This window comes from Podarcis gaigeae, assembly GCF_964106915.1.
Source record: "Podarcis gaigeae genome assembly, chromosome: 11".
Lineage (NCBI taxonomy): Eukaryota > Metazoa > Chordata > Lepidosauria > Squamata > Lacertidae > Podarcis > Podarcis gaigeae.
In genome coordinates this window covers 10,465,263-10,481,948 of record NC_139687.1, presented here as the reverse complement: position 1 = coordinate 10,481,948, position 16,686 = coordinate 10,465,263, and the positions used below count along the sequence as shown (strand labels likewise).

Here is a 16,686-nt window from a genome sequence, read left to right as displayed (position 1 = left end):
GTGTTTTGATGGGCTGGATGTGGCAAGGAATTGGGACTGAACCTTAAAAGAAGCACCGTTCCCCTTTCAGACAGAAATGACTTGGCAAGTGGACTCCATGCTCTTCCAGATTTGACTACTGCAATGTGCTGTATGTGGGACTGCCCTTGAAGATGACATGGGAATGCTGTTTCGTCCAAAGTTCAGCACCCAGTTTACTGGCTGGTGTTTCATTTAGATCACATATAACCCCTGTTTTAAAATAGCTGCATTGGTCGCCAGTCTGTTTCCAGGCTCAATTCAAGGTGCTGGCATTAGCTTTTAAAAGCCTAAATGTGTCAGGGCTCCTCCTTCCCTGCAGACCCTTTTGGCTCTGAAGATCTTCAGAGGCGAACTTTTCGTAGGTTTGCCACATTCGGAAGCTCAGAGTTCGGTGGCCCATCAGAGGACATTCTCTGTGGCATACCCTAATTGTGGAACTCCCCACAGATTCAAAAGTATTCCATTTGAAATAAAAAATTAGTGATGGCATCCCTGCTTTGGAATACTGTCATGAAGGAGGTAAAGACCAATGCTGACATTGTATTCTTTTCACCACCAGGTCAATATGTTTTTATTTGCCCAGGCTTTTTAAAAAAACGTTTATTGTATTGTTTTAGCTGACTGGGTAGTTTTGATTTATTGCCTCTCAGATTTTATTATGTTGGTTTGATTTTTATTGTTTCATTCTAACATTGTATTTGGAATGCTGATGTATACTGCCCCAGAATCAATGTTTGGATGAAGGTGCAGCTTAAACATATATTTTTTTTTAATTGACTCAATAAATGCAAAAATAAATGTTCTGGGATGAGGCGTGACATTGGACACTGGACACCAGGGAAGTCAGTTTGTTGTGGGTGTGTTCCATTTGCCAACCTGCATGGCCAATGGTCAGGCGTGACAAGTTTTGTAGTCCAAACCATCTGGAGGATACCAAGCATATTATATGGGAACAAGCAACCGCTCTCTCAATTACCTTACTACGGAAGATTCAAAACTGGGTGGTAATTGGATAGATCTAAAGGATCTAGAGATGTTTTCTTTAAGAGAGGACGCACCACTGCTTCCTTCAACTCCCCTGGGAAAGAATGAACCCAAATATGTGCCCTCTTCCCACGTTGTGGTTTTTGAGGTAGGCAAATTACACCACATTCAGGGCTTTTCCCCCAGCTGAAATTCATCAGAACCCAGTACTGGTACCTCTCAGATGGGCACCACAGCCATTGTAAGAGGATGAAGGAGGTGTTCATGGTGAGTTCCAGCAGTTCTTTTTCTAGAAAAATAGTACTAGTGCATTGATTTGTGCACATGTTGTTTGGTGATATTGTTTTCCCTATCTCCCTTTCTCAGGGAGAAGGAACACACAAATTAGAGAGCATGTATACACATTCGCATTACATCGTCTGTGCTGTGGGTGGCCCTACTTTGCTTCTTTGTGTTACAAATTTCTACTCTAGTATATATGTGAATTGATACTAAGTGTTATCTAAGTGTTGAGAGATTGAGAACTTTAGTAAGCAGAGGGAGAGATACTATAACACTAACTGGCAACAGTTCCAAAAGACTCTTTTGCAATCCAAAAAAACACCATATAGAATAACCCTTTGCTGCCAAATAAGACCTGCATTAATGAAAACATATTAGGCATTCTTCATGAAGAAACATTACTGCTTTCTAGCACCCAGTATGGAACCAGCCTTTTTAAATTACTTTTAGTTTTTTGGTACCTCTTCCCATTTCCTCTGAAATAGTCTGAAAACTCATTTAATCTGAAGATGTCGTATTTACCAAAATTGAAATAAGTAGTTTTAGGATTTCAGCAAGGATATTATATGGGAACAAAGGCTATTGATCAGACAAGTAAGTTAAGTAGATATGCATATGACGCTTCAGTTTAGAGCATTCCAATGGCATGTCTCAGCAATCCCACTTGATTGTCTCAGTCTACTCTAAAGCTGTTTTACACAGCGGGGAGATCTGGAAATGATTATTATAGGTAGGAAAGATAAGCACGGGCAATGACAAAGCCAGTTCTACCTTTTCTAGGACTGTGAGGCATTTTTATGGTTGACTCCAAGTTGGCATGTTTTCTTATAACTAGGAATCCCATCTAACTTTATGTCTAAAGACTATCAAACGTATCAGTATTTCATGTTTCAGCTTGATTGCAGACTCTCTCTGTAGAATTTAAAACTTCAAATCCTGTGCAATATTTCACTATACCCCCCATCTCTGCAATTTCAACATTCATTATTTTAGTTCAAAGTCATTCCAGCTTGCTCTCTTTTATACTCATGATTAAACTCTCTGAATGTGGAAAATAAACGGCAAGATTGAGAAGCGGCGTGTCACATATTTGCGGGATTACAATTTACAGAAATCTAGGCACTCCACGTCTTATTAAAGAAATAGTCTCAAGGGAACGTTTTGCAGCATCGCTGGAAGATGAATGTCGGATTGTACAGATGAATGCAAGATTTACTGCACATGTAAAGGCAAACTACAGTTTTGTGGCACGACAGAAATTCCCGATGTTAAATTATAACGTTCTCTTCCGTTCTTGTAAATGGTGTGGCAGCTGAAAGTTGTCATTAAATGCAGACTTCAGTGAAAAAGGATGGTCATAATGGAAACAAATAGGGTGGGGGGAAATCTTCCTTCTTCTCTCGCTCTTACTCTGTTTCCCTCCTCCCACTGCATGACCATAAAGAATTGGGAACAGTCGTAATCCGGCAGGGAGGCTGTACAGGCACACATATGCAGGCTGTTCCCTTTATTGTCTGGCTTTCATCATAGACTCACATTTCCTACCTGTCACCACAAGGGGTGTCCAGGACACATTATGAACGTGAAGCTTCAGTAACCAAACTGTACAGGGTAGTCGAGCAGTTTAGCTCTGAGTGATTCTGTGAAATTAGAGGAGAGATTCTTGCAGCTGCTCTTCGGGGATTGCTGTTGTTGGCGGGGGGAGCAGATCTTGTGGTGTGTGTGTGTGAGAGAGAGAGAGAGAGAGGAGGGAGCGAGAAGATGCAGAGTGCATTTGACTGAGCTCCTTGGCTACTGGGAAGCATTGAAAGACAGGCAGAGAGAGAAAGAGAAAGGAGAGCAGAAGAAGCACGGACAGGACTGAAGTGCAGAGCAGCTGTGCCTGTTTCCTAATACTCTGGCACTTTTGGGTGCCTCCATCAATGAGAACATGGATTCTTTCACGGAGATCTTATTCAAGCTGCTGTTTCTGGTCCCTTTTCACCACTGGAATATACTAGTAGCAGGGAACAAATGTAAGTATTGCAAATGGATTTTTAAACTTGTACCAGATTGTCCTGAGAAACTTACAGCTTATTGTAACCAGATCTAGACTTAGCAATGCAGTTCTTCAAAGAAATCAGTGTTGCTGGGGAAAAATAATAATCATGCTAACAGCAGGTAAATGAGATGAAAATGTTCCAGGGGCTCAGAAATGCAATTTCCCATATTTCATCATTTATTGTTTTTACCAGACTGTAATCAGAGCACAGTGTGGACTAAGCCAGCCTCCAAAATAATGTGCAATTTGCATTTCACTATTTAACTGCATGTTCTCATTTTATTTCTTTTTTCTTAAAAAAATAAAATGCTACCCATATATCTGCACAGTATTTTGCAAGGAGTTAAGTCATTTATGGGGATTAGAGGCACACTGATATTTGCTGCTACTGCTACTGCTGCTGCTGCATCAGCTTGGCTTTTAGCAATGTATAATTTCCCCTGTATATCCTTGAATTATGAGGAACTCCTTTGTACTGTAGAGCACAAGTGCATGGCAAATGTAACTGAGGAGCGAATGTTGAGAATGAGCTTTTACAGGATGCTCATCGATTACACAAAGGTTAATGTTCATGTGTGACCAGAATGTTAGCTGCAGCATGTAAAGTCCCCCCCCTCAATAAAACCTGAATGTTAGAATTGTAAAGAAAAGCCTACTGAAACTCTCAAACTTAAGAGTCACAGCACAATCCTATACATGCTTACTTGGAAGTAAGTACCACTATGTTCAATAGGGCTCACTCCCTGGTAAGTGTTTTTTAGGACTGCTGCCTCAGCCCCCTAGAATTTGGAGTAAAAAGCTTCCAAGGTTGAATCAGATATGACTGTCTTTGGTATGTACAAAGCGCATCACAGACAAATGTCTGAGTGCGCTCAATTTTATGTACTTGATAATTGATCTCTGGGGTCCTCAAAGCCTTCATAAAACACAGGCTTCATTTTGCACTAACACCGCAAACCTATGCATGTCTATTCAAAAGTAAGTTCCATTGAATTCAATGGGTGTTCATTCCCAGGGAAGTGTGTGCAAGACTGCAGCTTAAACGACCTAGCTGCTGTTTTAAAATTTGCATACTTCTTTCATTGGAGGTGCCACATGTGCAGTGTGGGAATCAGAGTAAAAAAGCGGTGTCTATAGTTGGAGCAACCAAGTGTTGAGGCTGGTAGGAATTCATGAATAGCATTAGACCACTGTTTGAAGGGACAGCTCCTTGAGAAGTTCTGAGATTTCATCAGGTGCTTTGTGCTTTAAAGGCTTAGAACCGATATGTGCTATCACAAAAACAACAGATGCTCTGCAGAACCAAATTGATCTTTTGTTATCATCCAGTCATGCTACCTCATTTGACATTCAAGTGCACAGAGCAATCCTGAACATGAATAACAAGTTCTTCCTGTTAGCCCCCCTACTGCAATTTATCCAGATTTGGTGGTGTGTGTTTGTGTGTGTGTGTTTAGAAACAATTTCTTCATCCTTCTGCTTTGTGTACTTCATGAATTTAAAAGGCCATCATAATTGAATTTCACATTAATAACATTTTGCACTATGCACAGAATTAAATCGGATGCTTGCAGCAAGATGTACTAAATCTATAGCAAAATAGGACAGGAAACTATAATGAAACAGCAAAGCACTAGAGGTCACTCTTACAATTTAGGAAGCAAGGCTCAGAGACGTATATAAATATATATATATACAGAGAGAGAGAAAGCAAACATCCTCTCAGCACAAAAATAATGATGGATAAAAACATCAAATATGTGGACGGATTACCGCATTTACTTTCTGACACTTTGAGACGACAAAATTCTGATTTATTGAATGCTAGGAAGATACCGCTTTTCATGTGAAGCAATAATGCCTTTGCGATCTAGTGAATAATAGTCCTTCTTCAAACATTCAGGTGAGAAATGCAAAAATCAGTGAGTTTCTTCAGCTTTACGTAGGGGATGAATATTATAATTTTCAAAACAACTAATAATTGTGATATTTAAGCATATATCCCACCCTTTCCCAAAGACTCTGGTTGGGTAGTACTATATTGCTTGCAGATGTTATCCTTCTCTGTTAGTAACAGTGTCCTCATAACATCCCCTCCTATAAATCCCCATTGCACATCAAAGTTGCATTATGCTTTTAATGCCATGCCCTTTCTTTGATAATTGGTGGATATACATCCCTGTAACCTTTTGGTGAAAATTTGTCAGGAAGTATAAAGGTCTATTTATAATTCCCAGTTTACACATCTGCCTTGGACGTCCAATATTGCTTCAGCTATTATATTCCTTGCATATAGAAGTCACAAAAATATATAGTTGGGTCAGTAAACACCAAGGCTTCCAATTAAATACTACAGTGTTCTTCCATGTGTAGCTTTAGTTCAATCATATTACCCTTATGTAAAGCACTGTGTTTAGTAGGGCTTACTCGCAAGGAAATGGATATAGGATTGACACTTTCTTAAAGAGACAGGGTATAATTATTACTCCAGGGAAGTAAACAAATAAATACAGATGGAAGGATGTGCATGGTGACTCTCAGTGATTTTCTTTATGAAGGATCTCAGCTTTATTCTGAGAAATGAGGTGATACTCTCTAATTCCAGATTAATATATCATTCCTATGGGTTGCTCTGATGTTAAGACCTTGAGATCCACTCTTAGCTTTTTTGTTGTTTTTGTTTTTTATAATCCCTGTCCTTGCTTAGGGCAACTATATATTAGTGAAATAATGGGTTGCATCAAAGTCCTATTCAGAGTAGACCACTGAAAACAATGGACTTAAGTTAGTCATGGCCACTGAGTTCAGTGGGTTTCCTCTGAGAACAACTTAGATACAACCCAACAGATCTCTCTTACTGACAGTTGACTTTGCCATAATTGCATCAATTCAATTCAAAGCTTGCCAGCTTTGAGAGAATATATTACAGAATTTGAACAGTCCATTTTGTTCACAGACCCTTTTTCACATATATCATTGTTTTGAACATTTCTAGCATGAGTCAGAGATAGCCCACCATTGGGGGGGGGGGAAAGTACATGCTTATTTAAGATATCAGAATTTGGTCAGCCTTATCAAAGGAAGCCTAAATGTATGACTTCGAAAGGCACATATTTTACTTGTTTCCTAAATATTATTGAAAGTTGGGATGTCAAGTATGGGAAATATTGTTACTTTTTAAAGAAGCAAGCAAAAAAGTTGTATCTACCTGGAGAATTCAAACTTATAAAGCAATTCAAAAACACACAAGTGTTACAGCCCATACAACCATAAATAAAAAAATTGCAAAGGGTCATAATGAAACATTCAGAGTACATTTGGAAGTTTTGCCAGTAGAGCCACTTTAGGTCTTTTTTGTTTTTATTTTCTTTTCAAAGTTTATTTTTATTTGAAGATGGTTCCATAGCAGTTTATCAGCCAGTTGGCATTACAGTTCCTACCTCTGAACCAGAAACTGTGACATGAAACTTTGATATGTGTGACAGCGCCTTTGAAACTCTTTAGAAATGAAGTGTTATGTAAAACAAAATTAAACTTCATAAACATTTCAAGTCATCTGTGACTGAAATTTTTCAGATTAGTTTGATCTATGTGTGGAAACGCAACTGCCTATGCAAATATTTTTCACGCAAGATGTCTTGCAATTTCTGCAGAACAGAGCGGGGGGGGCGCTTTTAACTGACGCCTCCTCTGTATTCATAGCATGATTTAAATCTCCAAACCAACAAATGCAATTAACTTGGTTTTTTGGTTGCAAGAGTTTTTGTGGCACCTTAAAAGCAACCAGCTTATTGTGACCTGAGCTTTCGTGGACTACAGCTGATGAAGTGGATCATGAAAGCCTATCTGAAAACTGGCTTCTTAGCCTTTAAAGTGTGACAATACTACTTCTTTTACCAGTATAGTGTTGTTGTTTAGTTGTCTTAGTTGTTTTCGACTCTCCGTGACCCCACGAACCAGAACATGCCTTGGAAACTCTCACTTTCTTCTCAAAGCTTTCCCTTTTTTATGTCCATGGAGTTTTCTTGGCAAAATACTGGAGTGGTTTGCCAGTTCCCTCTCCAGGTGGATCACATTTAGTCTAAACTCTCGGCTATGACCTGTCCGTCTTGGGTGGCCCTGCATGGCATAGCTCATAGCTTCTCTGAATTATTCAAGCCCCTTCGCCATGACAAGGCAGTGATCCATGAAGGGGCAGTATAGTGTAGGGCATCCTAAATTATTCTATTGGCAGGATGCTGGTTAGACTGTCAGTGCAATCCTGTAAATGTATAGGATTCAGAAGAGTGCCACTGAGTTCAATGAGGGTTAAAGTAAAGGTAAGGGTACCCCTGCCCGTACGGGCCAGTCTTGACAGACTCTGGGGTTGTGCACCCATCTCACTCAAGAGGCCAGGGGCCAGCGCTGTCCGGAGACACTTCCGGGTCACGTGGCCAGCGTGACATCGCTGCTCTGGCGAGCCAGAGCCGCACACGGAAACGCCGTTTACCTTCCCGCTGGTAAGCGGTCCCTATTTATCTACTTGCACCTGGGGGTGCTTTCGAACTGCTAGGTTGGCAGGCGCTGGGACCGAGCAGCGGGAGCGCACCCCGCCGCAGGGATTCAAACCGCCGACCTTTCGATCGGCAAGTCCTAGGCGCTGAGGCTTTAACCCACAGTGCCACCTGCGTCCCTCAATGAGGGTTACTCCCAGCCAAATAAGTGGGCATTGGATTGCCATCTTAATCAATGCAATCCTATACATGTTTATTCAGAAATAAGGCTCATTGGGTTGTATCCAATTATCTTTGATCCAGTGTAGCTTCCAATTAACAGAACAGGGATCAGAACAACCTTCAGCAGTCTCCTACACTACCTCCCATGCTGTTCCAAAGGGGGACAGGCAGGAGAACTGTCAAATATCACCTTCATGACTGATCCAATGATAGAAGATTTGGATCACAGATTCTTCTATCAGAGGTAAAGATGGGGGAGGAATTCAGTTCGGTCCACATTTCAAAATGCATCCAATCTAGTTCGCAGTTTCCGAAACAATATGCAAAATGAAGCACAGCCATCCTTTGAACTTCTCACTTCTCTGAATTTTGCAATTCAGTTCTTCAAAGAAGTAATGTGCATTAAAATGCATATACTAAGATGAATTGTACATAAAATGCATATATTATTTAAAATAGCATACAGCATGCTTTGGAGAAAAAATAAATATTAGGCAACTTACGCTTTGTAAAACTGTTCGAATAAGGCAAAATTGCATACAAAAAATGCATGCATTAGGAGAAATTTGCAGTAATTAGGATTTCAAAAAAGAAAGAAAAAGAAATAATTTGCAACCTGATGTGGAAATATGGAGATCTAAACTGAAAACTAGAAATACGAGAAACTGGGAGAAATTAAAATTGACAGATTTGCCCACCCATAGGAGGAAGGGATCTTGGATTAATACAGTTTTACATAGAATGATTAATCAGAAAGAGAATATTTCCTTGAAGTTCACTGTTACTGGATATGAATCATAATAAACTCGTCTTTATAAGTTCATAATTTTATCCCCTCTACATTTTATTTGAGAAGTTTATAATAGTTAAGGAGGAATTTACTGGCTGATCTCACTGCCACAGCCTTGACCGAACTCATAGAAATGTGGAAGCCCAAGTGAAGTTATCTCAATGGAGTTGTGATTAAGAGGGTCATTATTATAGCATAATAATATAATCATAATAAGTGATGCATCTTTGTGGCACTTCCCAGAGAACCATATAAGGCAGACTCAAGAGTGTTTTGTCCATGTACCCCTCCTGTGATTTGTGCCCTCAGCCGATGTTCAGCCATACCGACTCTTGACACCGGCCCTGAGGACAAGGAGCTGAAACCATACACTTAGCACAAAAGGTGGACTTTAGGAACATAGGAAACTGCCATATACCAAGTCAGACCACACTCCATCTAGCTCAGTACTTGCCTACACTGTCTGGCATGGGCACTCCAGGGCCTCTCCCATCCCTACCTGCAGATTTTGGTGATTAAACCTGAGGCTTTCTGCATACAGTGCAGGTACTCTGGCAATGAGGAGAAGTATTTGATGAATGGTCACTGTAAAATGTGAAGGTTCATTATTATTTCACAAGTCGTGTATGTCTTTAAGGACCAGGGCATATAACGAGACCCAGCCTTGCAGCTGTGAAACATAGCAGGTGCTGCTAGGTTGTGTTAATTAAGCTGTGTCAGCATTTGGGCATAGTATATAAGGAGCAGCACCTAGCTCTCACATTACCCTGGGGGTGGGTTGGTGCATGTTTGTTGTTGCTGTTATCTTTAGTGTAAAAGGAGTTTTTGTTTTGTTATTAAAACCTTGTTTAAGATATTTTTGAGTTCCTTGTTATGCATGGTCTCCCCAGCAAGCTCTCTGCAGCGCTACTAAACTGCAAATATCCAACAGTATTCTCATAAGGTGTCCTGAGACAGACTAAAAGAGCATAGCACAGGAGTGGTTGCAGTTTAAGAAAGCTAAAGACTTTGAACTGATTGAGGGTGATATTGTTGGAGGCGTCGGCAGGGATATACCAGGAGGAAACTGGGAAAGTTAAACAGAAAGCGGCAATTCACCAGTGAACAAACAGGGACCAACAGAAAGAGCAAGAAAAGAGTGGCAATAAGAGAACAACTGAACTGTAGTGTTGAGGTTTATCATTCTTTTCAAGGATCTGGTTTCCAGGCGAAAATCTCCACACATCTGGCCATAAATAGTTTTGTCCACATGGCCTATTTTTTATTAGCCACAAACAACTGTAAACGAAGGGTTCCAACTAAAGTTGCTTTGCTAGAGATGCTTAAATATATCATGAATTACTTGAGAATATACCTTTCAATTGCACCACCAAACATACAAGTATTAGCTAGAATCCACAAACTGCTTATTTTGGGATTACCTAACGTAGGATTACCTGGGGATGTGCAATTATTGAATTGTTTGCTTGTATTTACAGATTATACCGTAGTTTCTATACACTGTACTTATGAATATATTCACTCACACCTGCTAGCTAAGAAACAGAATGTGAGAATTTGGCCCTCTTTGGTAAATTCTGAGCAGTTCTGAGCATGCAGCTTCTAAGCATGCCTCTGTATTACATAAAGATTTTTAACAGGATGAAAACTTGTTATTCCTGGTGTCCCATTTATGGATCCTTTCTTGCTGCATATGCTTTGCATGCTGAGGTCCCCAAAACACCCCTACCCCAATAACTCACACATCACACATAATTTTTCTTTAAGGTTTTTGGCATAATTTTGGCCACAACTTTATTATCATACAAATTGCGAGTGGTTGCTTAGGCATTGGTTATGACTAGCTATCCCCCCCGCCTTGGGGGACAGCACTGACTCCCGTGAGTCAGTGTGAAGGAACAAGATCAGGGATAACTGGAGCTGCGACACAGACCCTCAGCTTCTCCCCGCATGCTCCTTGGAGCTTACGCGGCCCGCACCCTGCACCAAGGGTTTGGACGAGGGGATGGTAAGCCCCTGAATTCCTTTAACAGAATTCCCGTGCAGCAGCAGCATTGGAGGGGCAGGCACAGCCAATCCATACCCCTCCACCAACCAATTTAACCAATGCCTAACCACCAACCTTACAAGTTGTGACGATTTGCTACGCAGTAGGCAAAACCCAATTGGCACACACTAATCAGCCAAACGGAAAAATTCCTACCAGGCCCCCGCACCAATGCGGACGACCCCATGACAGGCATAGCAAGGTCAAAGCACAAGCCCAATCTAGGGAGGGTGGGCGGGTGATCCGGTGTCCACAGCGAAAGAAAAAGGAACATGCTGTGGACCTTGCTTAAATAACCTCTGATCCCACCCCTAAATTGGCAACATCAAATTTACCCCAGTAACACCAGCCACCAATCTGATCCAAGCCCCTTGAATTTAACCTGCCTGGCAACCGTGGATGTTTTGTCTGGCCCCATCCACAACATGTGCTCTCTTTTAATGAGAACACGCTTTGTCAATGCTCCCCCCCCCCTAATAATAATGTTTAGGGGTACTCTCATTTTCCTACTCATATTGAAATATTGCCCCTCAATGAGACCAAACTTAGATTCACAAAATGTTTAGGGGTATGCGTACCCCTGCTTCCCCCCTGGAAAAAAGCACTGTGCTTTGTACCTTCCCTGTAGATTTAGTTTTCTCAGTGAACCATAACCAAAAGAGACTACAATCAGCAGTGTTCCATTTGATGAAAACTTCCATGGACTTTACCACTACACTATTGTAGTCTGCCAAATATGTAATTTAAATGATTCCATATTAGGGGTGTGCACTGACCACAAAATTAAGTTCAGACCTTGATTCATTTCTTCAGGAAACAGTCCAGTTTCATCTTAGGTGCTTCAAAGGCTGCTGAATAGCGTTAAGGGCCCATCCAAACTCACTTCACATCCCACTCCAATTCACTGCTTGGGAACTGAGAAAACAGTATAATCCTTTTACCCTTCTGACAGAAGTGGATAAAATTTGCAGGCATACTAGCCCCTCAACAGAGGATAAAAACTGTCAAATTAATGGCAAAAGAATCCAGAGCTTTTGTGCATCTATAACTTTTTAATATTTTGATAGAACTAGGTGAAATTTGCAGGAGAATAGCTGCATTCTTTTCCTGCAAAGACAGCTGTTAAAGCTTTGCAATGAGTAAAAAAGTAATCCCTTAATTTCCGCCCCCCCCCCCCAAGTTGTGGGCAAATTGCAGACATGAGAGAGATTATTCTGGGGAAGAAGCCTGCCAAACAGCAGACATATAGGTCCAAGCGATTTGGGCAAGGCACTTTTCAAGTTGACTTGGAGTGGGAAAGAACGAAATGAAATTATCTTTCAATGCAAAAATCATTGCCTGTGAAAACAAACTTGACATGTCATTCACAACAGAGCTCTTCCTCTGCTCTGCCCATCCTGGCATCTTTCTCAAGCTCAAGCTCTTGCAGAACTGCTCCTTCCCCCAATAGTATAAAGATACAAGAAGAGCCTGCTGAATTAGATCACTGGCCCATCTAGTCCACCCTGTTCTCATAGTGGCCAACCAGATGTTCATGGCAAGTCCCAAAGTGGGACTTGAGTGCAATAGCACTCTCTCCACATATGACCAGCAGCTGGCATTCAGAGGCATATTGCTTCTGTGGTGGTGTAGTGGTTAAGAGTGGTAGACTCCCAATCTGGTGAACCGGGTTCGTGTCTCCGCTCCTCCACATGCAGCTGCTGGGTGACCTTGGGCCAGTCACACTTCTTTGAAGTCTCTCAGCCCCACTCACCTTACAGAGTGTTTGTTGTGGAGCAGGAAGGGAAAAGAGAATGTTAGCCTCTTTGAGACTCCTTCGGGTAGTGATAAATCCAAACTCTTCTACTCTTCTTCTAATAGTGGAGGCAGAATATAATAAGCTTGGCTAGTAGCCATTGATAGACTTACCCTCCATTAATTTGTCTAACCCTCTTCTGAAGCCATCCAAATTGGTGGCCAACACTACTTCCTGCAGGAGCAAATTCTATAGTTTTACTATGTGCTGCGGAAATATTTTGTCTATCCTGAATCTTCTAGTATTCAGCTCGATTGGATGCCCATGAAAGAGGGAGAAAGGTTTTTTCCTACCTTCTTTGTCCATACCATGAATAACTTTATACACCTCTATCATATCTAAATTTATCAACCATGGAGGAGATTCCCATCTGTCATCTGGCTACATTCTTGATAAATTTAGAGATACCGTGTTGCTTTTAGTAGATACTGCAATATCATCATCATTAGTCTGAATTTCTGAGATGCCATGAAGCACTTCAGGGCTTCCTGTTTCAAGTTGTTTCAAGTTTAAATTCTGTAAACAAGCATAGTCCCCTCAGCAGCCAATACAATCTATGTGTGAGTATGCCCTATGTCCTGTGCATGAGTAGTGTGGCTTTTACAGTGGTACCTCAGGTTAAGTACTTAATTCGTTCTGGAGGTCCGTTCTTAACCTGAAACTGTTCTTAACCTGAAGCACCACTTTAGCTAATGGGACCTCCTGCTGCACTGCCGGAGCACGATTTCTGTTCTCATCCTGAAGCAAAGTTCTTAACCCGAGGTAATATTTCTGAGTTAGAGGCGTCTGTAACCTGAAGCATATGTAACCTGAAGCATATGTAACCCGAGGTACCACTGTATTGTAGTGTTTGCCAAGCAAACCTTGTTCCTCTGTCAATTCCTTTCATAGAACCAAGAACTGCAATGGGGTTTTCCATCAAGCATGAATGAGAAAGAGATATGCTTTTGGTCCCACATCTCCTGCCACATCTCTGTCCATAACCCACAGCCCTCCATGTATCAGTGTTTGGATTTTTGCAGTGGGAAGCCTTTTCTGCTGGTGAAGGTTCCCTGTGTGATCTAGAACCCTTGTATTCCAGGGTTCTAAATCATGTGGAGGGTCCTACACAAGGAGTTCAGGCTTTCTTTTCCAGACATTTATCCTTCTAAAGAATTCTCTTTCTCCCTCTTATCCTTTGTGTTTTCCCTAAAGTTGTGATAAGCAATAGAGGAACAGTTAAGAGTTAGCCTCAAGGGACTAAAAAAGCCCAATTAAAGCAAAACAAAAGAAACCACAAGGAAGTTGAAGAGTACATGGCTTAGTCAAACTAGCATGGAAAATTCTCTACTAGCCTCTATGAAAGGCAAACAGCTGAGCTCATGCTGTTCTCCACCAGATTTCACATTTCCCAAATGCTCCAGTACAGTAGGATACAGTAGAGTGTAAATGTGTATCTTGAGAAAAAGAAAAGTAGATTTGGAAATGTGTACTTTGAGGGGGAAATATGTTTTAAATATACCGTACCTATTTAAATGTATATTTTTGTCTGGATTTTTTTTAAATAAAAACAACAACACAACAATTGTAGATTAATACTATAATCGAAGGGGATAGGCATATGATGTTCAAGTCACATAGACCTGAAATATACTGATTTTTAAATTTCAAATGCTATTCCATGTCTCCCTCTTCCTGAAAGGGAATGGGTAGGACCTGCATTGTACTTCGAAGGCCAAATTTTAAAAGGCTGTGATGCAATAGGCTTAACTATTGTGTGGACAAGTGGAGTCCCCTCAACTGCAGGCGACTCCCGAGTGGAATACTGACTCAAGACAACGTGCTATGGGATTAAAATTGGCCACAACTTTATTAAGTTTCAGATGTAGGGAGACCTTGGCTCAGGCATTGGGCGTTTATCCTTCCCAGTCCCCACCCAGGGATCTGGGGGACATCAGGGTTATCCAGTGTGTGGGGATTGGGCTGGCCTGGTTCTGAACTTAAAGCAATATAGAATGCTGCAGTAATCTACAACGCTGTACATGCAGGCTGTACTGATTTAGATCCTGTACGCGTTCTGTTCTAAAATAAAGTTCTGGGACTTTTCAATGGAAGCACCTCCGCTGCCTGCCTCTTCTTCTTGGTGCCAGTGCCTGTCGCTTTTCTGTATACCAGAAACATTATGCGACACAAGCTGAGTCACAGAGTTGGAATCTTTGGATTATTGATTGATTTATTATTAAATTTCTATACTGCTTTTCATCTGAGGATCACAGGGTTGTTTGCTACAGAAAAACACATAATATAGTAACAAACAAACAAAAATACTCCCCACCACACACATGGTGTGTGTCTGCGTGGAAATGGAGGTATATAATTGCAGATAAAGAATTAGTAAAGACTATGAACCCTGATAAGGGACGCGGGTGGCACTGTGGGTTAAACTACAGAGCCTAGGGCTTGCTGATCAGAAGGTCAGCGGTTCGAATCCCCACAACGGGGTGAGCTCCCATTGCTTGGTCCCAGCTCCTGCTAACCTAGCAGTTCGGAAGGACGTCAAAGTGCAAGTAGATAAATAGGTACTGCTCCGGTGGGAAGGTAAACGGCTTTTCCGTGCACTGCTCTGGTTCACCAGAAGTGGCTTAGTCATGTTGGCCACATGACCTGGAAGCTGTCTGCGGACAAACGCTGGCTCCCTCGGCCAATAAAGTGAGATGAGCGCCGCAACCCCAGAGTCGGTCACGACTGGACCTAATGGTCAGGGGTCCCTTTACCTTTACCTTTATGAACCCTGATGACTTCAGTGGAATTTTCATAAAAGCAGGAGTGGGTCTTAAAGACTGTATTCATTATCTACAGTGAATTTGGGTTGTGGCTCACTAGCAAAAGACGAGCATTGACTGGCAGGGGGAAAAATGATACTGTTTATATTCCAGGTAATGAGTACCTTCAGTACAATAATTTGAAATGTGATTGAAGCCTGGAAACTTTTGGATTTTTAAGTAGTTTTAAATTAGTAACTACAGAATTATGAATTAAATACCATACCTATATAATAAGAGCAATGATGGAAGCTACCTTAAGGGCTTAAATCATAAGGGATAAAAAAGTAAAAACTCTATCCAGCTGGGAAGCAGGTCTACTAATTACATTTTTATTAAGTGTATCTCATTACTTGGTACTACTCAGGAATAAAATATGTCCTGTATCTAACTGGTGGAGGGTCTGTTTGTTTCTGTTACAAATCTTTTCACAATTAATAACATTTGCATATGTGTCCTTAAGAAACAATTAGATTAGATTGCATGTGTGCAAATATTAATATTATTCTGAGCATTTGTTGAGCATTGTGCATTCTTCACTCTTGGATTTCTTATTAATAATTGCAACACATTGCCAAGAGCTTTTCAACAATACAACTGTTTTAATGTCATTGGATGAAGGTTGCATTATTGACTTGTAATTGTTTTTGGTACATTTGGTATCATCCAATAACTTGTGTATGTTGGATTCCAGCTCCCATAAGCTCCAGCCAACATGGCCAGGAATAATGAGAATTGTAGTCAAATCTGGAAAACATAGGGTCCTCATCTCTTGAGTCAAAACTGGGGAATCTGTGACCCTCAGGATCAGGGTTTCACAAACCTGGGTTTCCAGCTGGTTTTGGACTACAATTCCTATCATCCTTTACCACTGGTCCTGCTAGCTAGGGATTGTGGTAGTTGTAGTCCAACAACAGCTGGAGATCTAAGTTTGGGAAGCCCTGTTCTAGATGTTGTTGAACTGCAACTGATGTCATCCCTGACCATTGACCACATTGGCTCGGGCTTATAGGAGCTGAAGTCTGACAACATCTTGAGAGTCACAGGTTCCACAGGCCTGCCTTACACAAGTAAACACAGGTGGTTTGTTATTTATGGTACAGTGGTACCTTGGGTTACAGATGCTTACGTTTACAGACGCTTCAGGTTACAGACTCCACTAACCCAGAAATAGTACTTCGGGTTAAGAACTTTGCTTCAGGATGAGAAC

General features: G+C 41.1%; 1 protein-coding gene across 8 annotated transcripts in view; it reads left to right on the top strand.

Annotated features, from left to right (window-relative positions):
* The window catches only part of CNTNAP4 (contactin associated protein family member 4), a 361,367-nt gene that overhangs the window by 81,702 nt on the left and 262,979 nt on the right, over window positions 1–16,686 (top strand). For 2 of the 8 annotated variants that reach the window (XR_014555948.1, XM_083701908.1), the window contains exon 1: window positions 2,825–3,302. The exons of 1 other annotated variant lie outside the window; for it this stretch is intronic. Coding sequence is in view for 5 of the 7 variants with exons in the window: in XM_083701908.1 (XP_083558034.1) it covers window positions 3,218–3,302 (85 nt within the window). In the remaining 2 variants the exon portion in view is untranslated. Of the gene's footprint in view, window positions 1–2,818; window positions 3,303–16,686 lie in introns of those variants that run through there. 5 more of the 8 variants (XM_083701906.1, XM_083701910.1, XM_083701912.1 and 2 more) reach the window with 4 other exon arrangements.